The 23,490-nt window shown below is 49.8% G+C and overlaps 1 protein-coding gene across 1 annotated transcript in view; it reads left to right on the top strand.

The window, feature by feature from the left end:
• The window catches only part of LOC144100561 (uncharacterized), a 68,656-nt gene that overhangs the window by 25,834 nt on the left and 19,332 nt on the right, over nucleotides 1–23,490 (top strand). Inside the window, exon 2 of the mRNA XM_077633468.1 lies at nucleotides 6,799–6,919. Coding sequence (XP_077489594.1) covers nucleotides 6,799–6,919 — 121 coding nt within the window. The remainder of the gene's footprint in view (nucleotides 1–6,798; nucleotides 6,920–23,490) is intronic.

Below are 23,490 nucleotides of genomic sequence, written 5' to 3'. Positions count from 1 at the left end.
TAAACAAAGCCACGAGAACGGATCTTTATCCTCTGCCGGGCATTGATGACTGCCTGGACCGGCTGCGCCACGCCAAGTACTTCTCATCACCAGATTTACGCAGTGGCTGTTGGCAAATCTAGGTCGACGGTCTCGACAGGAAAAAGACCACGTTTATTACACCGGACGGTCTGTACGGATTCCGGGTGGTCCCTTTCGGCCTGTTCTCGGCTCCTGCAACCTTTGAGCGGTTGATGGACACCGTTCCTGTCTCGTGTACTTGGATGACGTTGTCATCTTCTCTGACATGTTCTAAGAGCCCCTGAGACGCCTTCGCGCTGTGTTCGAAGCAATTCAAGCGGCCGGTCTTTCCCTGAAGCCCGAAAAGGGTCACTTTCATATCAGAGTTTAAGTTTCTGGGACACATCGTGAGTGCTAAAGCTGTTAGCCCGTTCCCCCGATAAGACGGCCGCCGTGGCTGTTTTTCCTGTGTCCACCTTATAATCGAAGTGTGCTCCGCTTTCTGGGTCTCTGCGCCTATTATCATCGTTTTGTGAAGATCTTCTCCCAGATCGCCGAGCCCCTCACCCGACTCACGAAAGATTCCGAACCGTTCTTCTGGGGCCTGGAGAAACAGCAGGCCTTTGAAGACCATCGAACTCGTCTCCAAAGTAAGCCCATCCTTGGACACTTCGACGAGTCGGCCGCCACTGAAATGCACATAGATGCCAGCAACATCGGCCTCAGTGCGGTCCTTGTGCTGTGCAGGATGGTCTCGAACGCGTAATCGTATAAGCGAGCTGCACCTTGTCGCGATCTGAGGCGAACTATCCTCCACCGAAAAACAATGCCTGGTCATTGTGTGGGCAGTGAGTAGAAGTAGTAGTAGTAAGTGGACGAAAGGGAAGAGGAAAGAAAAAGTGCACGGGCCTGTGAGTGATGTGATCGCAACACCACCACTGCCGGCGTGCAGATAGAGAATAGAAGGATAGGCAGAGATTGAGCGGCAAGAGGAAAACGGGAGTATAAAGATGCCGGAGACGCCGTCGTAGCAGTCAGATGCCTTAGGCTAGCAATAGCAGTCCAGGCCCGAGTCCTCCAGGAAGGCGAGGAGAGACCGGGGGGCCTTTGAAGCGTTGGGGAAGAGGAGGGCACTGGACGAGTCGGATGGTAAGCTCAGGTCCCTGTACCAGGCAGCCAGCTTTGCCTGGTGGATGGCAAAGGAGGGGAAATCGAGGAGGAGATGATCTCTAGCCTCCTCCGTATGTCTGCAGCGGGGGCAGTCTGCAGTGAGGGCCACACCCTTGTGAAGAAGCCTAGCCCTGGTCGAAGAACAGCCGATGCGGAGCCGGAGGTGGAGGTACCTCTGCCGTCTAGTGATCCCCTTGTCGGGCAGGCGTTGAGGGGGTGTCCCTTGGGCAACCCTGGGGTCGGGGTGCTCCATTAGCAGCCGCCGCTCCGTAATGGTTCTGGCAACATCCAAGGTGTTGGGATTCAGGTAGCAGCATCCCACCGCTTTCACCAGTTGTTGGTATTAAGGTAGCGTGATTGGGCCGGAGAAGAGACGAGGACGATCGGAGGAAGAAAACTTGGAAAACTTTATACAAATACTATTTACATAATGTACAAGTAGGGAATTGAGAGTGCTTCTCAGTAAAGAGAGCTTCTTAGAAGTCTGGAGTCGCTCCCAGCAAAGGGTATCTCTAAAGAGGGGGGATCTGTCTGGTACCAAACCAGCCGCTCGTTAAATACTCTTCGTAGTGCCCAGATCCCTAGCTGGGGAATACAGTGCGAAGAATGATGTCCAATCACACGATGGCACTGATGGTACCACGAATGACAGGGCGGTCCTGATGTTCTCTCGCAGCTCGATCGAGGGAAAGGGAACAGGACACGGTCACGTTGTCGTCCACGCGGCCTCCAGGTGGGTGCGCACGTGTGTACGGACCAGCCCATGTGGAGCCGGAAGGCGCCTGCGTGACACAGGAATGCAGGCTGTCTCCCAGCAGGGATTGAAAGATCTTGTAATGGTGACCGGAACACGGAACCTCTCTCGAGGGCGCAGCTCTCGGGCAATTGTTCAAGCCCAGCGTGACTGAAGAGGGCAACACTGATCTTGTACTTCGTCGTCTGATGACCAGAACGAATACCTGGGGACGCTATTATCGTCGCTGTACCCGATGTCCTGTTCGAACATGTGGGGGCGCTATTATCGTCGCTGCACCGGATGGCCTGTTCGAACACGCGGGGACGCTATTACCGTCTATGTTTCCGACCTTCCTGCAGCCATGTTTCTTCCAGAAGGCTCATTCACCTTCGTAACGGTTTACAGGGAATCCTCCCCCATGTCCAAATTCGCCGAACTCAACCGCAGGAAGGGAGCGCGAGCACAAAAGCACCCCCGCCGCCAGATATTGCGCCGGAAGATGAACTGCTCGCAAGTAGCTCGGCTGACTTGCCAGGAACCAGATGCTCTCTGGGAGTCTTTGGATGACCTTCTGTGCCGAAGCTCGGCATCGCTTCCCCTCGTAAGATGGCTGTTTTGGAAAATTCTCTGCAAAGCTAGCCAAAAGGAATTACAGACGCCAAACCACACCTGACAAAAGCAAGCGTCCTCAGAACCCACTCATCCCACCAGACCAAAACTGAGGGCGAAAACTGCACTTAGCTAAAAAAAAAACTTCGACTAAAACTTGAATAGATCAAATGGTTTGCCTGAATAAACACATGGTGTCTCCTGACTGGGAGTTTAGACAGGGCAACTGTCCAAGGCGTGTGCTCCTGCTCGAGGCGCACTTAGAAGGGAAAAAAATCGCTAAATGAAATCAAGTTGGTGCTTAGAGGGCACGCGGTACGGAAATAGATGACTGGTTTTGGCCGACGTGGCATTCAATTTTGCCTGGTCCAATGCCTCAGAGCCAAGGTACGTTACACCACTCGCTCTTACTTATCCTTGGCCGAAAGAAGGAAAACGTACTCCTAGGTATGTAACGTGATTATGAACAACATTACTATTACGAACAACGGTTATGAACAACAACATTAGAAAATAAAAGATATACGCTCTCCATTAGGAAGAGAATGTGAAATAAATCTCTAAAACTATAAATTTGGGAGACATCCACTTTGGTAAGATCTTTACCAGCTAAAACGCTCGGCTTAGCCCGTCGGCATTTGTGCGGGGCTTGCCTGTCTTGTAGCAAACCTCGAAGCTGTGGTGCTGGAGTACCAGGCTCCACCTCAGTAGACGACCAATTTTGGCGACATATTGTGCAGCCAAGTTAAAGGGCAATGGTCTGGTTCTACTGTTAAACGGGATCCTGAGACGTAGCTTGCTAGTTTGTCCATAGCCCAAAGGAGGCATGCGCATTCTTTTTCAGACGTGCTATACGCCTCTTCCCGCGCGCTGAGATTGCGGCTCAAGTAAAGGACAGGCCGTGTGTGCCTGCCATCGCTTTCCTGGCAAAGAATAGCGCCTAACCCGCGATCGCTGGCATCACATTGTATGATAAAGGGTTTTGAGAAATCTGGCGTTGCCAGTATTGGGCGCTCGCTTAGGGCCGTTTTCAGACTCTGAAATGCCTTCTCTTTCTTTTGGTACCAAGAAAGATTGGTAGGCTCACTTTTTCTCAGCGCGTCGGTCAGGGGGCCGGCTAAATCAAAGGCGTCCTTTACATAATGTTTATAGTAGCCTGCTATGCCAAGAAAAGCCCTGAGTTTCGATTTTGTGGTTGGGAGACGGTACACCACCACGGCAGCCACTTTAATTTCTGCAGGTCTGCGTTGGCCTCGTCTAACGACGTGCCCAAGATAGTTCACTTCGGCGCACTCCAGGTGGCATTTTCCCGCCCTTACAATAAACTTTGAAAAACAGTACGGAGCATTTTTCAAGCCGAAGCTCAACATTACAGTGCGAAACGTGCCCGCGGGGGACACGAATGCTGCGTACCTGCTGGCGCGATCAGTGAGTGGCACCTGCCAGTAACCACGAACTAAATCCAGTGTGGATGTATATTCTGATTTAGCGACTGTTTCAACCCTCTCCTCGATGTTCGGAATAGGATAGTCTGGTCCACTGTGATTGAATTCAGTCTCCGGTAGCCCACGCAAGGTCTCGGATCCTTTCCTGGATCCTCTACAATAATGATTGGTGACGTATAGTCACTTTCGCAGGGCACTATGACGCCAAGTTCGTACATACGGCGGATCTCCGTCTCAATGATTTCCTGTTGTCTTGGAGAGACAAGGTCAGTATGCGATTCTTCGCCTTTTTTTGCCTGCCTTAATTGCTGCCTAAAGACTTCAGCAGAAAGCCGGTACTTTCTAAGCAGTGCGCTCTTTACCTTCTCGTAGTCATCACACTCTTCCCGTGAGAGGCGAGCCAACACTTCGGCCGCCTCGCACGGAAGGAGAGGAAGTAACTTCTCCGACCAAGCGCTCTTGTTGATCTGCACCTTCCCGCATGCACGTTCGAAATTTACCCAAAAGAGTGAAATATCGCCTCCAACTCGATATGGTGAAACGAGATCCAGCAATCTCTGCCTCCCTTGCTCCCCTATCGAAGCTACAGGGCTAAGACGCGCCATATTCCCTCCGTTCGACGCGATTTCGAGCTCCTTCATTTTTCGAGCATGTTCGCTCGCTTTTTCCTCTGCCTCACGGACCTACCGTCTCTCCTGAGCCAACCGAAGCTCTTCCTTTTCTTTCTTCTCGCACAACTACCGTCTTTTCTGCTCTTTTTTTGCGTCCAACAATCGTTTCCCAACCCTCGTCGACCTCCTCAGTAGTCTGCTCCTCCTGCAGCATAACCTCGAGAATTTCTTTTTTCTTTTCGTAGGACGTAGCCAAATCTCCAGCTCCTGGAAATTTTCAAGCTGCTCCTGCACTTTTAACTTCTTCATCGTCAGTTCCACCATGCGTTAGCAAGCCCACTAAAACAAAAGCCCTAGCTTGAAGAGGACAAAACAGTTTCCCTAAATAAATTTCCCAGACAACAGGAATCCGTACCTAGCATCTGCCTGTGCTAGTACGGTCTGGCGAAATGAACGGCAAACATTGGGCACTCACCCTGCCATGGTATAGCTGACGCCCGTCAGTCCCGTAGCTGCCGAGGTCCGTTGGAGCCGGTAACTTCACGGGTACATCACACCGCTGGCATCCAGTTGTTGGGATTCAAGTAGCAGCATCCCACCGCTGCCACCAGTTGTTGGGATTCAGGTAGCGTGACTGGGCCGGAGATGAGACGAAGACGGTCGGAGGAAGAAAACTTGGTAAACTTTATACAAAGCATTTTTGTGTACAAGTAGCGCAACTGAGAGTGCTTCTCACTAAAGAGAGCTTCTTAGCAGTCGGGAGTCTCTCCCAGCAAAGGGCATCTCTCAAGAGGGGGCTCTCTCTGATACCAAACCAGAAGCTTGTTAAATACTCTTCGTATTCGCCACTTCTCTAGCTGGGGAATACAGTTCGAAGAATGATGTCCAATCACACGATGGCACTGATGGTACCACCCACGGCAGTGCGGTCCTGGTGTTCTCTCGCAGCTCGGTCGAGGGAGAGGGAACAGGACCTAGTCACGTTGTCGTCCACGCGGCCTCCAGGTGGGCTCGCACGTGTGTCCAGACCACGCCCATGTGGAACCGGGAGGCGCCTGCGTGGCACAGGAATGCAGGCGGTCTCCCAGCAGGGGTTGAAAGATATTGTACTGATGACCGAAACTCGGAACCTCGGTCGAAGGCATAGCTCTCGGGCAAATGTTCAACCCCGGCGTGGCTGAAGAGGGCAGCTCTGATCTTGTACTTCGTCGTCTGATGACCGGAAGGAACACTTGGGGACGCTATTATCGTCGCTCCTTCCGACATTCCTGCAGCCGCGTTTCTTCCAGAGGGCTCATTCACCTTCGCGGTGGTTTTCGGAGAATCCTCCCCCCATGTCCAAATTCGCCGAACCCAACAGCAGGAAGGGAGCGCGAGCACAACAAGGGGCACCACCTCAGTAGAGCAGGGGGTACGGCTTCTTTGGGCAGCCTTCGCCAGGGCGTCCGCAGCCTCATTGCTTGGGACTCCGACGTGGCTGGGAATCCAGGCCAGAGAGATAGAGCAGCCACTGTGTGCAGCGACCAAATTTCGCAGTACTTATATGGCCGCCCTTTTCAGGGCCTTCAGTGACCACCACTCGCTGTGTTGGCTGGCGAACCTCAAAGATCCCTCGGGACGGCTTGCACGCTGCAGCCTTCGACTTCAGGAATTTGATGTCACAATCGTCTATAAGTCTGGTAGGAAGAACAGTGATGCTTGCTGTTTGTCTCGTGCTCTTATGGAGGGCCCCCGAGCTGACCCTGATGACGATTCAGCAGCCTCCTTAGAGCGTCTTGCGCGTATAAGTAAACCGGCCCTGCGTACATCAACCGTTTCTCGGTGAGAATATCATGCACTAAATTGACATCTGAATTTTTTACCCCGTTATTGCTTCCAACACACCGAACGATGTAACAACGATACTATTCAAAGCGTTTATACTACGCCTCATAACTTGTATACGGTGTGCTGAGGCCGCTAGAAAGGTAAGTTGTGGCTTACAGGCATTTAGGTTGGGCAGTGAGCTGTTCGAGGGCACAAATAGGACTTACGAGCATTTCCATAAACCATCGCCTATATCTTGGGCGAAGTCGAGCTATTTTAGCTTTAGTTTCGAAGCTGAAAATCCTCACTCCTGTCAAGTATTAAATGCTTCCGCCGAACTTGAATTATGTGATTAAACTTTACCGACTTCGCATTGCTTTTGCAACCACCTTAAAATATTCTTATAATGTTTCTTTTTCAGAAAAGTGTCATTATAATGGCACAGTCTACAGTCCAGATGACACCTTCTACGATACAAAACAATGCGTGAAGTATATCTGCATCAAGGAAAACAGTACCTATGGTTACGTCGATGGCCTGACGTAAGTTTTTTTTTCGTTCTACAGCTTCACTTTTTGACCAGAGTTCTTTAAGACGCCGCAGGTTCCAACAGGAGACGGCAAACTCAATTTCTAAATCCTATATACATGTATACTCTGCTAGTTTGCAGCAAAGACTTCGTTTTGAACGCGGTACCATTAGAGGTCCCGTGCCTCGAAACATCCCGTGGTATAACGAAGTTTTGGTCAGTTGACAGTGTCGTGACGTCACAACAACGTGACTTCGTGCGGGTTTAATCCTCACTACGTAATCCCTCATTGGACTGCAGGGCCGCGACCTCATCCGATCACCATAATGTAGTGCGTCTGAAGTAGCAATTGCGCTCAAAAGAAACATGGTACAGCCAAGACTCTAACAGCTGCCCCTCGGGTCTTGAGCCTTCCGCGCCACCCCTCTGAGGAATATTCCTTCAGTACGATAGTTAGGGACTTTATGCCACCACCTCGTCATTAACTTTTAACATGCGTAGGGACCGCGGCTACTGGTTAGTGACCGCGGTAAAGGCGACGTCGTCGTTGCCGATGCTTTAGTGGTCATCTCAAGTCGACTTCAGCTCGTAAATGAAATCAGAGGAAGTGTCGGCCACAAATTCTAGATCGTCAGCGCCGCTGCTGTCGGAACTGCTCCTAGATGTAGCCCTTCCTCTTGGGACGTTGCGGCTACTGGGAATCCTGATGTGCGACGCAATTATGAAGTGACAGTTGACACGCACAAAACGGGCGCTAAAGGCGCGAAAGGCGCTTTTTCATGGCGAACTACGGCCCTCTAGTGCTGAAAATTGCAAGCTACGCATTTGCCGACCGCAATTTGTCTTTGGCAGTGGGCGCAGCGCAACATGGATTCAGACAAGTCTGGCTGGTCATTGGCGATATTGGTGCGGTATCGCACGATGAGTACAGCTTAGGGTTGGCCGCCAGCAGGGGGCCTTATCTATTGGGTCATTCCATACCAAACATCATTATTGCTTTATGTCAGCATTTTTCCTCAAAAAACGCCGTTTCTGTAATTTTTGTACTCTTCCGTGACATTGGCGAGCAACATCACAAGTTTCTTTGCTTCTCTTTAATATGTAATCTCTCATTAAACGATTTAAAGTATGATACAACGCAGTATATTTCAGAAAAATAATGAATTTAAAGAATGTGTGCTGTGCTGCGTTTTCGGGAATGCATTTCGTACAGAGCCGTTTCTAATAAAAACGTAATTTGCAGCCCAATTGATAGCTAGTTGCATTGAACTTTTGCTCAGGCTTTTTTCTCGGAGTCTGTTTTGTTTTAAGCAAGAAAAAAAATTAAAAGTTGTGCGCTGTACGCCGAGCCAAGGTTGCCCTGTACCGCTACTTCACTGAAAAACACAGCTGTGGCGCCGCTCACACGCTTGTGTAGGATCAGCATCTGAGCACCATAACCACTCAGCCAACGCGGCGGCCAGTAGAAAGATGTGTGGCCTTTATCTTTCTTAGTTATTAATAATATCAGCTCCTTAAAATATAGTTAGCGGCACTGCGCTTGTGTAATATTAAAGGATTTTAATCCTTGATTTTTGGGTACTAGTGGGGTCATACGTTCTTGATAACGCTAGGCGACTGAATGTTGCAGCGCTAACAACGGAGTCAAGAATCTTCGCTTGGTGGACACACGCGCACCATCGTGCGTCGCGTCGCGAAAAGCGTAGCCTCATGCAGTTCCTGTTCAATGTATAGGCAAAATTATGTTTATGGCCGGAGGATAGCTGAAATATGGTGGCTAACTTCTATGACGATTTTCAAAGGCCGTTCATTGAACTGCTTGCATAGGTTTTTGCCTTGTATTCATAACCACTGCCGAAGTCACGAAGCAGCTGCTGTCTTAGTACAGCGCGCAGTCTACTAAAGCCATCTTGCCGCCTCTATAACAACACCGCTTTTGCGCTACCTAGCGATCGGGCAATGTAGCAGTAGGGACGACAGGATTTCGTTTCCCTACGTCATGCTTGCTCACCCATTGCAATTAAACCTTCGCGACAGTAGTCATGGCCCCTTGGACTGATTTTGATTTTCCAGCCACAGGCTCCATTGACAACACAGAGCCTCCTGGTGCACTCTTATCTCTTTAATGTCAGACGCAGCGTGCTTACCGGACAGCGTATGACTTTCGGGAACTTTCGAAAGCATGCCGAGCAGTGCAGCGGCGGTACTGGGCGACCATAGCTCGAGGTGCAGCGCTGAAGCTCAATTCTTTTTTCTCTCTGTAAAAGAAAAAAAGACTCGATTCGATAAAATCGCTGACCAAAATTTCAATGCGACTAGTTATCAGTTGTGCTACAATTTATGTTTTCAGTAAAAACGCCTCTGTACGAAAAGTATGCCCGGAAACACTCCGCAGCACACTTATTTTAAGCTCGACATTTTTTTCTAAAATATGCTGTTTTATCATACTTTAAAACAACTAATGAGATAGTACTTATTATAGAGAAGCTGAGAAACATGTGATGTTGCTCGCCAATGTCGTGAAACAGTGTAAAAATAACTGCAAAAACCGTGTTATTCGAGAAAAATTATGAAATAAAACAACACAAAATTTGCGCGACAATTTTTTTTTTCTGCGCGAATAAAAGTCACAATGCATATTCCTTATCTCTAAAACCTTTTCAAGTGCAAAAATAAAATATTTATTTTTTGTAAATTTTCTCTGGCGCCAGCTTTAGAACTCCTCTCAGAATTTTGAAGGGCTGTCACATGACCAAGAATTTTTTTTACGTAGCGAGGGCTTCACAGATAGGAATCATGTGTGACAATAGTCTCAGCAACACTACCTACCCCCAACCGACGAAACGCTAACCTAAAGCCGGGCCACCGCTTGGAGTCGCCTGCAAACCAATACATTTCCGAACCCGGCGATGTGCAGCCTTTATTACCTGGTTCAATATTGAAATCTCTGTGAGACCTGTAAAAAAAAGCTAACCTTATTCATATCAATTGGGAATACCCTCTTGCCACTCCGGAGAGTCCCAAAACAAAGCCCCTTCACCAATGGGAGGCTTTTCTACTCAGCTTTAGTTCAGAGGTCAAATTAGAAGTCGCCCGACTGGCCGCAGCCGCCGCCAAGAGTCAAGATCTCTTGGGCCTCCTCTGGACGGGGAGCCTAATAACTCCCCTTTTTGTTGGACAATAAAAGTTTCACAATGCAATCCAAATCGGCAATGTCGTTGTGGCTTATTACTTTAGCCGCTTCAATAAACACACTTAAATTTTATCGAGAAAATGAAAGGGATTGAGCACGAAATCTGGTACGTTTGGTATCAAATCACTCCATTGCCATGTAGACAAATAAAGCCTAAACATCCTCTCTTCTGTATACGCAACTTGCGCACCAGAGACGGTAAGCTGACGGCGGTAAATGCGAGCGTGAGCCCAACTGCAAAGAATTACTTTCACTTATGGTCGTGGCTTTTCAAATCCTAAAATTAACATCAGCCGCTGGTCTCATTCGGACATACGCAATGAAGCAGGCCTGTGCTCTTAATAATATTTCTGGCGGCTCAGAATATAATTAACTTGCCGCCACGCTTGTTTTCACTCGGGATACAGAATAAAATGCAATCGCTGCTACACTCAGATGTCCGTGACTCTCGCAAGCGATAAAAATTACATCTGAATCAGATTTCTCATCGCCACTCTGGATAAGACGGAGCGTCTTAGCGGCTACGGAGGATATCAAGACATTGCTGCGCTTCTTCCATTCAGGAAAGTTATCTGCACGGCTCGAGAATTAAAGCTTTCCTGGTGGTCAAAGGGCGCAACAGCGTACGAAGAAAGGACTTGTAGCGCCACCGCATGAACCGGCGCTTTAAAAGAACAGGGGGGGGGGTGCCGTACACGCGCAGAAATGGACATACAGGGCACTCCAGCACAGAGCACTTGTGTTCTGGCCGCAGTGGCCACGGCTCATTGCGTGTGAAGCCGTATTCAGTAATATCGGGCGCATTGAGCCCGGACGCATGGAACCAGCAGTCGCGCCCCTTAATAATAATTAATAATTAGTTTTTGGGGAAAGGAAATGGCGCAGTATCTGTCTCGCATAGGGGCGGACACCTGAACCGCGCCGTAAGGGAAGGGATAAAGGAGGGAGTGAAAGAAGAAAGGAAGAAGAGGTGCCGTAGTGGAGGGCTACGGAATAATTTCAACCACCTGGGCATCTTTAACGTGCACTGACATCGCACAGCACACGGGCGCCTTAACGTTTTTCCTCCATAAAAACGCAGCCGCCGCGGTTGGGTTCGAACCCGGGACGCGCCCCTTCCCCGGCTGCGTTTCTCACGCCTGTGTGTCATCAGCTATCTTCCGGTTGATGGTGCGGCCATGCGGCGACGCTCCTGTTTTGAACGTTATGTTTCGTGGAACTATGATTTTACGTGCGTCGACCTCAAAGTCCAATTCCCCGCTTTGGCGGAAACTTCCGTACTAATTTACGACCGTGTGCGCCCTTCGAGGAGGGTGCCCCTCGTCTCCGTGCGCCGCGCCAGCCGCTCTTCCTGGAGAGCAACGCCCAACTTCGGAGGCCTCGTGTTGTGAGAGGAGAGGGGTCTGGTGGCTGAGACCGTGACAGCGACGAGACAGCCACGACAGCGTCTCGAAAAACGGACCTCGTACTCAACCAACCTTTTCTGTCAGCTATATTTGCCAGTATTACTTTTTTCAACGGTTGCTTATTCTTCTACGAACATTAAGGAGCTTATTTAGGATAGCTCCTTGCAGCTGTCCGGATCATTGAGCCAAAGACATCTATCCTACAGCCGCCGCGTCATGGGTTTTTCTTCATGGACGTCTTGGGACTAAGGTGCGTGCTTTCCACCGACAACGACAGGCGTTGCCTCGCTGAGCTGCCCGGCGTAGCGCCCTTCTATAAGACGAATCTTGTCATATGATTCCTTCTCCTAGACTCTTACTTCCTTCCATGGTGTTTCAGGCTAGGCCATCCATTGATACCTGACCGAAATGTATCTTCTAGAATCCCTCTTCAGGCGCCTTATCTCTCCAGAACACGGTCAGCCACTCTACTACGACCTGAAGATGGCGGTCATTGCCCTCTATGGCATTTCTCTGAGACCGCCTGCCGACACTTCCACTCCGTTCATCAAGCAACTTTGGCAGTGCGTAGCTTCTGTAGAGCCGTTGTGGTAACAACGCCATCCGCCCTCGTTCTTGAGCTGGCGTGCGTGAAAGCCGTTTGACGCCATAGCACAAGACTCCAACGTCTCCCTCACCAGTTCACGGCAAGCATTCTGTATATCATCTGTGGTTTCCTTACACTCCACTTACGCATCCGTGGATTTCTGCATCCTTTCTTGCTGTCCCCTCACCTCTTTCATTTCACTTCTTAAACTGCCTCCTATCCTTTATTTCCGCTGCCGCAGCTCAGGTACCGCCGCCACAGTGTTGGCAGATGCCGGGGCTAGCAAAAATCTTTTAACTTCCATATATATTATTATTTTTTGATAAAAACTTACTGCTACTTCCTGCTTTGCCGTATCTGTAGGCCATGCCTCTCCATCCACCACAACATCTATCTCCGCTGCACCGAGTCCCGACACCGATCGCAACCTCATGACCGCACTGTTCCACCACCAGCACCTCGTGCATACCGCGGTCCCGCCTCATGCTCGCCGCCTACGCCATCACGGCTTGCTTCTGTGGCGCCACCTATTGCACACCTTGCTCACCAGTTCTCATCACCAAACTAGTTGTTCCTTCCGCGCCACGTGCTTGTCGTTGGGCATTTTAACTGATAGAACTTCTCTGTCAACGTTCCCGTCATCCTTTTGGCGATGACTTTCGCCGCACCAGATTTCCCGGGTTCGAACCCCACCGCGGCAGCGCGTTTCGATGGAGGCGAAAGGCCAAGGCGCCCGTGACAGGACAGACTCCCATCCTGTGATACCGCGCACACTAGCACATTACATCTTTAGTGCGCATGTAGCGTCATCAGTTTCACTTACGAAATCGCTTCCCACGCAGCAACACCTCAAAGTACCTCGATCTTCTCTCGACTTGTCGCGCCTCTCCGGCCGATACATTTTACGGACCCGTGGGTCCGGAACTGCACTTTTCATGAGATGTTGGATGTCTGTCAGACTTGAACAAGCACATGGACTTGTCGCTACCTGGGTGTACAGCTCCTTGTTGAAAGTTTTCTCCTTCCTTACACTTTCATTAGAGGTAGATTACTTTTCATTCGATTCTGAGGCAAGTTGTTCTGTTGAGGGCTGTATAGTTCCGCCGCCGCACGGACGGGTACTCGAAAGAAACATGTGCCAGACGAGTGCAGAGCGAATCGCTTAAACAACTCTGGCGGACCTTACGCGGTGGCTCAGTGGCTAGGGCGCGCGGCCACTGCACCAGATTTCCCGGGTTCAAACCCGACCGCGGCGGCGCGTTTCGATGGAGGCGAAACGCTAAGGCGCCCGTGTGTGTGTAATTTCAGTGCACGTTAAACATCTTCAGGTGCTCGAAATTATTCTGGAGCCCTCGACTACGGCGCCTTTTTTCCTTTCTTGTTACAATACCTCCTTTATCTCTTCCCTTACGACGTTGTTCAGGTGTCCGCCGATATGTTAGACAGATACTGCGCCAGTTCCTTTCATTAAAAGACTAATTTCTTTCTCGCCGTCTTGCCGTCTTCAATATATATGGCGCGACGTCTAGCGCCCACACAGCTTCTCAGTAAACTTTTCGCATTTTACCACCTTCGATGACGTCACACCCTTTCCACCAATGTCGACTTTTACAGCGTTGCCTCTTTTTGGGCGATATCGGGTTTTCGTGTCGATGCGCACTCTAATGCTTTCGCGCTCATATGTATAAGCCACCATCTTCCAAAGGAGAAAAGCGAAAAAAAAAACGAGTCACGAATCACTAAGTGCACGTACGCATTAACTTTCGCGGCTTATGATAACGAAACCTGATCGGTAATAAGGAATACGGTTTAGTTTTTCCAAATAGAGAAATATATGACGCTCTAAACCGTAATCTTACCAAGCTTCTAAAGCGAAAGCTGCACTTCAAGGCTAAAGCTCCAAAAGCCGGTTCACCGCTGAAGCCTTGACATTCTGTAAATAAATAAACAAATATATAAATATTGCCTCAACTGGAATTCTAACGGAAACAGCGCAAATAGATCGGCTTCGTGACCACTGCTCGAGAGCGGTATACTATCGCCACAGCTGATCATGCATCGTGTCAGACTGCAACACACACTCGCGCTGTGCATTTATCATTGTCGTCTTCATCAACTTCCATCTCCGGAACAAAGAGATCAGATTATCTTCACCTCGATCAGAGCTCAACCGGAGTCTCATATGCTCGCCAGACGTGCCGACGACTCAGCAAAGCAAAACCTTGAGGCAATCAGTTAAATCACTTGGTTCCACACGTACACTCGGTTTAACTACCTTGACCCATTTCCCCACGCCATGATCATCCCTACAGTCTTTTTTTTTATTCGAGAAGTGTGCCATGAGGCATAAGTTGAAAAAAGAAAAAGGGGGAAGGAATGCACGGGATTGAAAGTTAAAAGAAGGAGTGAAGAACCGCTGCGCTGAGGTAGTCGCAGAGGTTGTTAATGAAACGGTTGTCCATAGTCCGCTTCACGTAGTCACATTCGCGGTTCCACCGCAGGCCCACCTCCCTGAGGAGCCGTTTTCTGATAGCAGCCGTCGCTAGGCACGTCCACAACAAGTGCCGCACATCACAAATGTCCGGTGCAGCGCTACAGTGAGGGCACCTGTCAGGTACTGGCAGATCTTTAGCACGCCACCGATGACGGACAGATGGTGTCAGAGCCGCCCCTGCCCGAATCCGGCGCACGGATACCTCCTCCTGTCGAGTAAGACTACGGGGGAGAGGGTGCGAACACGGAGGAATTAGAGCGCATGTTCGCTGGCGCAGGACTTCGGAATCGGAAACAAGGGACAGGAACGGATCTTAGGGAAGAGGGGAAGGTGGCGAATCGTCTAATGTATGAAGATGAGTCATAGCATCCGATAGAATGTTATGTGTATCCTGGGCATGGCCGCGAATCCAGTGTATGCGCACAGGACATGGATACTTTGCGCAGAGCACATGAATAGATTCTGAAATCTGGAACGTTCGTCGAACAGCCTTAAGCTGTTTAAGGGCGGCGCGGGAGTCGGTGTAAATACGAACTGTATTGAATGTTGGAACGATGGGAAGGGAAGCAATGGCATTATAAATGGCTTGAAGTTCCAATGCCAGGGGAGTGCACGTATCCGCAGTATACGTTGCGCGAGAGTTGAGATGCGGATGAGATGGACTATACGCTGCAGTAACTCCCCTCTCTGCAGAATGTGATGCATCCGTGTATAATATGCACCCTTCAGGCAGATACGCTGTTGATACCGACGGGGAAACAGTGGGGCGATTGTCAGTGAGCTGGCAATAGGACCAGGTGGAAGTGTCTTTAAACGATGAAGTTTGAGAGACTGTTTTCGAGTTCTATTTGCCAGTCGTTGGTCGATGATTTCACTCAGTGTATTAAGTTTGGCGAAACCCTGTAGCACAGGTATGGGTGTTAAACGAGGCAGATATGTTATGACGCGCATAGCCTCACGATTGATAGCTTCAAGGGAGTCCCACTGTCTGCGGGTGAGACGTTGAAATTGTGCCTGATATACTATCCGTGGCTGAAGGATAGAGCGCACAAGCTGGTGGGCCGTATGAGCACGTGCGCCACCAGAGCGCATAGCTATGCGACGAATCAGACCTAGAGTATCGTGAGCCGATTTACGGGTGGCTGTCAGCCACGGGGTGCCAGTTCCAGATGTATGGAGGAGAAGACCAAGCATACGAACAGTTTCTACCTGAGGAATCAGAGAATTATGTACCGCAAAATTTAAAGGGGGAGCTTTCCGTAAGGCGGCTTTATTTCCAATTCGAATGAAACATGATTTAGTAGGAGAGAGTGTTAGACCCCGAGGTGGGAGGCGAGATGTCAATACATCCAGCGCGTGTTGAAGGACCGACTGATGAATAGACGCGTCTGGATGACAGCACCACAAGGTGATATCATCGGCATATGCAAGCACGCGGATAGAAGGGATGGTCTCTAGGGCTCGAACAAGAGAAATTAAAGCCACATTAAATAATGTGGGGGCGAGAACGGAGCCCTGCGGCACTCCTCTATTGGAAGTGAAATTACCAAAGGGCTTTCCGTGGACACGCACGCTGAAGGTTCGATTTGCTAAAAAGGCGTGAATGGAGAGGAGGAACCGGTGAGGGAGACCAAGAGTTTGAAGGAAGGCAAGAATGGCAGAGTGAAGGATGTTATCATATGCCTTTGTTACGTCTGTAGCGATTACGGTTGTGCAAGGTGACTGCGGAGAGTGGTCAAGCACGTCAGCAGCCAAAGTAGCAAGGCCGTCCTTCGTTCCAATTTTTGGGCGGAAACCAATTTGGGAATCTGGGTAACAATCATGAGATTCCAGCCACCACGACAAGCGTGCGGCTAGAATGTATTCATAAAGCTTGCTGATGGTAGGCGTAAGGAAAATTGGACGAAGGGCCGAGAGAGATACTGGAGGCTGACCGAACTTGGGTATTGGGACCACAATAGAATGCTTCCAGTCTCCCGGCATGACGCCAGAAAGCCACACTTCGTTAAAAGTATGAAGTAGGGTTTGCAAAGCCCTCCCTTCCAAGCTACGGAATAAGGAGTTAGGTATGCCGTCGTGCCCGGGAGTAGTAGTAGTTCTTAAACGTTCAATGGAGGCCAGCAGCTCTGCCATGGTGAGGTCAGAAGTAATCCCATCGAGGGGCTTTGTTACCGATAAGTCAGGTGGAGACGTAGCGGGGCAGTTATGGTTTGGAAAAAATTGACGGGCCGCTTGTTGTGCAAATGTGTCCTCATCCACATTTAGCGCGAGAGGAATGCTCTCTGTGCAATCTGCAACCTGAGAAGGGCGCTCTATGGCGTGAAACACTCTTCAAATATGTCGATTGCCCTGCGAAGAGGACAGGCGGGCACACCATGCAGCCCAGCGTTGCCTGCCTAGCCGCTTTGCATAGCGCCGCGCCCGTGCGGTAGCGCGGTGAAGAGTAGGAAGAGCCGAAGGGTCATCGGGGTGACGAGTAGCGTAAAGATCCGCCTGGCGACGCGTAGCCCACAGATTCAAGAGATGTATGTCCGGGTTTGGGTCGTCTTCATTTACAGTAGTGGTAATAGTGTGAGTAGCGAGAACAGCAGAGAGAGTAGACAATTCTGAAGAGGTGTTGGATGTAGATAAATGATTGTCTGCGCGTACAGAGTCCCATGATGCTATTCATACAGTGCGGCGTATTTTCCGTAGACGCGTAGGCGTGAGGGAGATAAAAAATAGGGCTGTGATCGCTACCCCAAGTATCAGAATCAAAAGCCCAACGAGGGTTACCGGAGCCTAACCACCAAGTCAAATCAGGTGAGTACGGGCCACCTCGTGGGCGGGTAGAAGTAGTCGGGTGGTTTAAAAGTTGAAAGGAATGATCCGAAAAGCTCCCTTGGATGTGTGCACCCCTTGAGGAATCCGATGGGTAACCCCACGCAGTGTGTGCGCCGTTGAAGTCACCACCAACTAGAATAAGGATATCCGTGTTGGTAGAACGTAGAAAACGAACCTATCCCAGATTGGGAGATGCGGAGCCAGGACGACTATAAAAAGAAACTAGAATAAGGGTTGTGCGTGCAGGTTTTACGAGAAGGGCGACAACCTCTTGACGTGTGTTGCACCACCGTGAAAGGTCGAGCGGTGTGTGCGGAACTGAACTGTGAATATAAATTGCAGATTTACCTGGGCTGAGGGAGGAGGCGGTGCAACGGCGATCAGAGATAGAGGGTGAATGGTATGTGCAGAAACCTGAAAGGCGTGGGAGTGCATTATGCTCTTGCAGTAGGAACGACCATGCTCTCAGCTTTCCGTCGTGAAGGCGGATGTTCACTTCAGAGGCCTTATTAGCGAATCCTCGACAGTTCCACTGCACCACCACCGATGATGATGCGCTATTCATGACGTGGCCGAAGAGCTTCCACGATGAGGAATGTCACCTGCTTCATCAGCGCTAATATCTTATCCACTGTCGGAGTAGTCACGGCTAACATGTGGTCGGCACCTGATTGTGGGCCAGTGCTTACCCTAGGTGATTCCTCTGATGATTGCTCCCAAGGTATTAGAAATCCTCGAGAGGATTGAGAACGACGCTGTTCCCGGCGCTGGGTGAGTTCGTCTAGTCGGCGGCGAGCCTCCGCGATTGCATTGTCTAAAGCTGTGTCTTCATCTGTGGTATCCACATGTGATGGATGCACTGGACATTTTGGCGTACCATTTGATCCGGGAAGGTGAGCCGCTTGTGCATATGTACGCTGGTGAGGAGACGTGTGGTGAGCAGCGGGCTCAGATAAAGGAAGTTCAGCGAAGTCGTTGTCGTAACATGCGAGAGCTGCAAAGCGATTACTTGTGGGAACATCCATTTTTGCAGGCGACTTGTGAAACTTCTTCGCTTGCTTCTTCTTAGGACAAGCAGGGGAGTGAATGTCATATTCCGGCGATTTGCACAGGGCACAATGAACTGCTGGTTCATTCATGTCGGCCTCAGCTGCTGGATTAGGGCAGGTATTTTTCATATGTCCTTCTTTGTGGCAGTGATAACAAAAAATACGACGAGGTCGGAAGGGCTGTGGTTTGACGATCGCACCGTAGTAGGTAAGGTACTTCGCGAGAGTCAACGGGCCTTGCAGGATGAGCAGGTATGAGCCCCGGCGACCCATAGGCCGTGCTTGCAGTACATGAGTTGAGCAGCGAATATTTGCGCGCACCTCCTCCGGAGGGCTCGTGCTGTCGACATGATAAACCATGCAGCGGACTGTGTCAGGACCAGATGCAAAATATATTTCCACCGGGACATGTTTGCTGTCATCAAGGGGGACACGCGTAACTGCGCAAAGTTTCTGGGCGTCCATCAAGGATGACAAGTTTACCGTGATGGTGTTCGATAGGCGATAGACGACAAACCCGCAGTAGTTCGAAGAGCCAAGAGCGTGGTCAATTGTTGCTTGAGCGTTCCGGGCAGGGACGGATGTCATATCAAAGCGCAATGTAAGCTTGATGGTAACGCGGAACGAGTTCGCAGCAGGCGGAAGAGAGCCTTGACTCACGGGAGGCATCTGTGGAGGAGGCTCAGACGCTGGTGACGGCCCTTGGTGGGAATACTGAACTGGCGCGACGGGCACAGTTTCTTGAGGGAGTGCCACGGGCACGGAGGCGGTAGAGCAGTCCATGTCACAGGCCAAAGTCGTAGCATCGGAAGACAGCGCAGGCTGGAGGCCCAGAGGCGCTGTCGATTGCGTGGACGTGGAGGCTTCGTCAGGTGGCAACACAGCCGGCATCCGCGTAGCTGTCGTCGACAACGCAGAATCCATGCAGACGCGTAGCGCGGCCTAGCTCGGCAGCGCAGAGCTAAGCCTAGCTTGCCCCTGAGGGTTCCGGTTGGGTTTTCTGACTTGAGAATGCGCCCACCGTGCCGGGAATTTCTCCGCAGGGGAGTCGTCAGCATTCGGTCTCACGGAGGGCACTGTCCGACCCACGCCCCACGCGAGAAGATAACGAAAAGCGAAAACACAGACCTAGAAGCAGACACGTAGCCACCCACTAGGTCTTCGTCTGCTTCTTGACTTTTCCCCCTACAAAGTCAATCGCCCAGTCATCTCTTTACGCGCAATCATTCATACCTATAACCATAAGTGACTGGAATAACCTACCATCAGATATTGCTACCGAGGTTCACCCAGGCAAATATCACAAAATGCAGCATACGCACACCAGAATGTGACGTTTTTTAAAGCTGTTTTCATAACTGTGTCTTGTCTTCGTCTTTATCCAAAAACACCTTCCAGTTTTCTTTTCTTTTCTATCAATTATTACATTTTGACTAAATCATTAATATTTAATCACTCTCTTTATTATTATTCTTAAAATTTTAAAATCAAAACACTCATCCCTTTTCTGTTCATGACGAAAAATTCACCGGTGTTGCACACCCACGTGCTTTTCCTTTTTGTAAACTGCGTTCAGGTGAATAGCCACCCGATTCTTGGCCGATCCCCCAGTGTTGGTATGTGCCATCTTTTGATAGGCTAACAACAACAACAAAATGCGAACACTCCAAAACAGAGTGTTCTTGCTCATATTAATATAAAGCATCTGTTTTCACAAAATGGTTTATAAGTTTTTGCACTCTTTGAGCGTGCATGCGCACACTTCATAGTTTGCGCCTTTCGTGCTGTAATAAAGTTGTGCCGTACAAAGTTGCAAATCATATGCGTTAATAAACTCCATTTATCCGAGTCTCTCACTGGACATTGTTAATCTAAGGTGACACTGAAGAGCCCTACATTCAATTTTGTTCTGTATGCAAAGCCTTTCTAGTCCCTTCTAGCGCAAGTTTAATCTGCTGAAAGGATAAAATCTGCTTTTGAATTAATGACAATCAGTAGGCTAAGTAGATGTGATGTAAAAATATTACGCAAAATTATTCATATTTAAGCATAATATATTCGCGTCCACATTTGTGAGCATAGTGCCTTAAACCCTAATACATAAACATAAACACTGCTACATTTGCTTGCCTCTTCTAACTGATCGCTATACATGAAGAAATGTTTAGCTCTGACAATATACGCTCCAGGGAATTATTCTGCAGCTCATGAATTATAAAATAGATAAAAGCAGCAATTCTGTGAAGACAGGCAGAGGAATATTCGGAATTTAGAGCCCCGAACGTGGCTTTTAGATGTGCAGCCTTCACGTCTCCAACGTTGTTTAATTATTGCGTTCATAAGCTGGTTCCAATGGTTGCTTCCATCTTATGTTTTGCTTCAAGTACCGCTGCATCGAAGGGGTCACGAGTGATCTCAGCACAAGTGGCGAGGGAGAAAGAGATACCATCTTTCGCACTACCTTACACATGGTTTTGCAAAAATGAGAAATCATTTTCAAAGGTCGTTATTTGAAGGATTTATGTCAGAAGACTGAAACAAACTGTCCGCTCGCTCTACGAATGGGCTGATTATTATTTGTAGCCTTGAAGCTTAGCGGCCAGCTCTGAATTGAGCATGATGGGAGGACACGGGTTCCCCTTTTTCATTCACCGTTGTGTAGTGCTGCCGCTTCGTATTTTTCTTCGCCTTGGGTTTCATACATATCGTAATAATTCTTGCTAAAAACCGCAGCGACATTTTCAAAATGACAGAGAAAAAATGTTCTGACCGTCACTCAAAATGGTTGCTTCCTTCGATTTCATGCATTCTACAATCTACCACAAGCGGTCTCAGATCCCATTTGAATATTGGTCTCTCTGACTTGACTGGTCAAAGCGCGCTGTTTGACGGCAGCGGCTCAGCTATGTGGCGGATTCTTTGCGACCATCTGCGGGTCGTCATTGCTAGATCGGCCGCACTTTTTTGGAGGTGCTTCTCCATCAACTATTCTCATGAAAAACGCTTCAGCGCTAGACAGACAGTCAGAAAAACTTTATTGAGCAAGAGAGTTTTAGGCACAGTTGGGTGCCTGAGCCACTGCGCGGTCCAGCACTGCATCAAGTAGGTCATGCCGGGACATGACGTCGGCAGCCCGAGTCACCGCAAAGAGCTGCGATTTCGGGTCTGCAGGCATGAGCAGTACCTCCCAGTCCTCCCAGCTCGAGATGGCGTGCTGTCCCAGCGGGGGAGGGTCAGCAGGGCAGCCTAAATGGATATGGGAGAGTGTGGTGTGGGGTCCCCGCATAGGGAGCATGCAGGGGATGTGCCGCAATAGTGGGATAAAAGCTGAGGGGATGACAGAGAGTGGGTCTGCAGGCATCTGAACAGGATCTGTTGGAAGTGTGTAAAAGGGGAATGGGGAGGAGGGTAAGTCCGACGGTCCAAACGGGGTATTTGCGTGAGCTCCGCAAACGTGTGCGCCCGCTCCCTCGAGAATCCTGGATCGAGACTGTCCTGAGCCCGGCAAATCAAACCTCGGGAATTTTTATCGGCAGCCTCGTTTCCAGGGTTCCCTGAGTGAGCCGGCACCCACTGAAGCTCCACCCTGCGCGGTAAATTTTTGGTAGGGGTGTTCAACAATTGCCAGGCAAGGGCGTCAATCCTGCCCCAGGCAAAGTTGGACAGAGCTGGTTTTCGAGTCGCTGAAGATGTATTGTGCATCCGAATGTGCAAGGGCTAGGACGATGGCGGTCTCCTCGGCCTCCTCAGGTGAAGAGCCCGAGGGAAGACGGTGAGTTAGAGGGTGAGGTAGGGTTGGATTGTAGGCAACTGCTACCGCTTCATGCGCTGTACATGCGGCGTGTACCCAAACGGCATCGTGGGCTTGCCCATAATACTTATGGAGGGAATTTGCGCGAGCTACGCGGCAAGGGATGTGATATTGGGGATGGCGTTTCGAGGAAGGCGTTTCACAACGAGAGGTGTATGGATGTGTCGAGGGATGGCTATAAGGGTTGTCTGGTTAGCGGGTATGTTTATGCGAAGGGAAGAGAGTATATGGCGGCCAGTGGCACTCGTGGCAAGTCTAAGGTACTGTGTCTGAAGTTGCGCGTCAAATAGTTCCTTAATGGTGTTATGCATGCTTAGTGCAAGACGTTTGGCTATGCTAGTGCTACGAGGTAGGTTTAGGGCTCCTTAGTCGCAAGGCGGATCATTGCGTTCACGCGTTCGATTTTCGTGCGGTTCATTTTCGGATATGGGTTGCGTATAGAATGCGGCTAAGCGTAAATGCGTGCACTACTTACATGCTGTCCGCTTCGTCTAGACCCTTGTTAAGAGAGGACACTCGGCATAGAAGGTGCAACACGGATTGCGTGGTAGCCTTGAGGCTTTTAAGGGTATGTTCATTTTGTCCAGAATCCTGCAAGTGGAGGCCGAGGATGCGGGGGGTGGGGGTGATGGGGATAGGGGATCCTTTTGAATTGGTTTGGATGGGCGAGTTAGCGCCAGATTTTGGCCTAATAAGGAAGAGCGCGGACTTAGATAGGAAACATTCGAGCCCGATGGATGACGCGTGAGAGGAGATGGTGTCTGCTGCTAACTGAAGAGTTTCCTCAATTTCCCCGTCAGAACCATGAGTGGTCCATGTGGTAATATCATCAGCATACAGGGTATGCTTGAGGTGTGGGATTAGAGCCAGTTTGTGAGCTAGGGAGATGAGAGAAACGTTAAAGAAAAGAGGAGAAAGGACCGCCCCTTCAGGGGTTCCGAGCTCTCCGAGTGTATAAGGGGGTGTGGTAATCTATGTGCAGGGAGGCAGTGCGGCCCGAAAGAAACGCGCGAGCGTAGTTGCAGGTTTTAGGGCCTACCTGTAGAGCCTTCGGTTCCCGTAAGATGGCATCGTGTCAAATTCTGTCAAATGCTTTGGTGAGGTCAACTGCCAGGATAGCTTTAGTGTGGTGGGGGATGGTATCATCAAGCACGCCATGCGTAATTTGAAGTAGGGCGTCCTACGCAGATAGATGCGCATGAAAGCCGAGCATACAGCGGGG

This window comes from Amblyomma americanum, chromosome 8 (assembly GCF_052857255.1).
Source record: "Amblyomma americanum isolate KBUSLIRL-KWMA chromosome 8, ASM5285725v1, whole genome shotgun sequence".
Lineage (NCBI taxonomy): Eukaryota > Metazoa > Arthropoda > Arachnida > Ixodida > Ixodidae > Amblyomma > Amblyomma americanum.
This window is presented reverse-complemented; position numbering and strand designations above follow the sequence as displayed.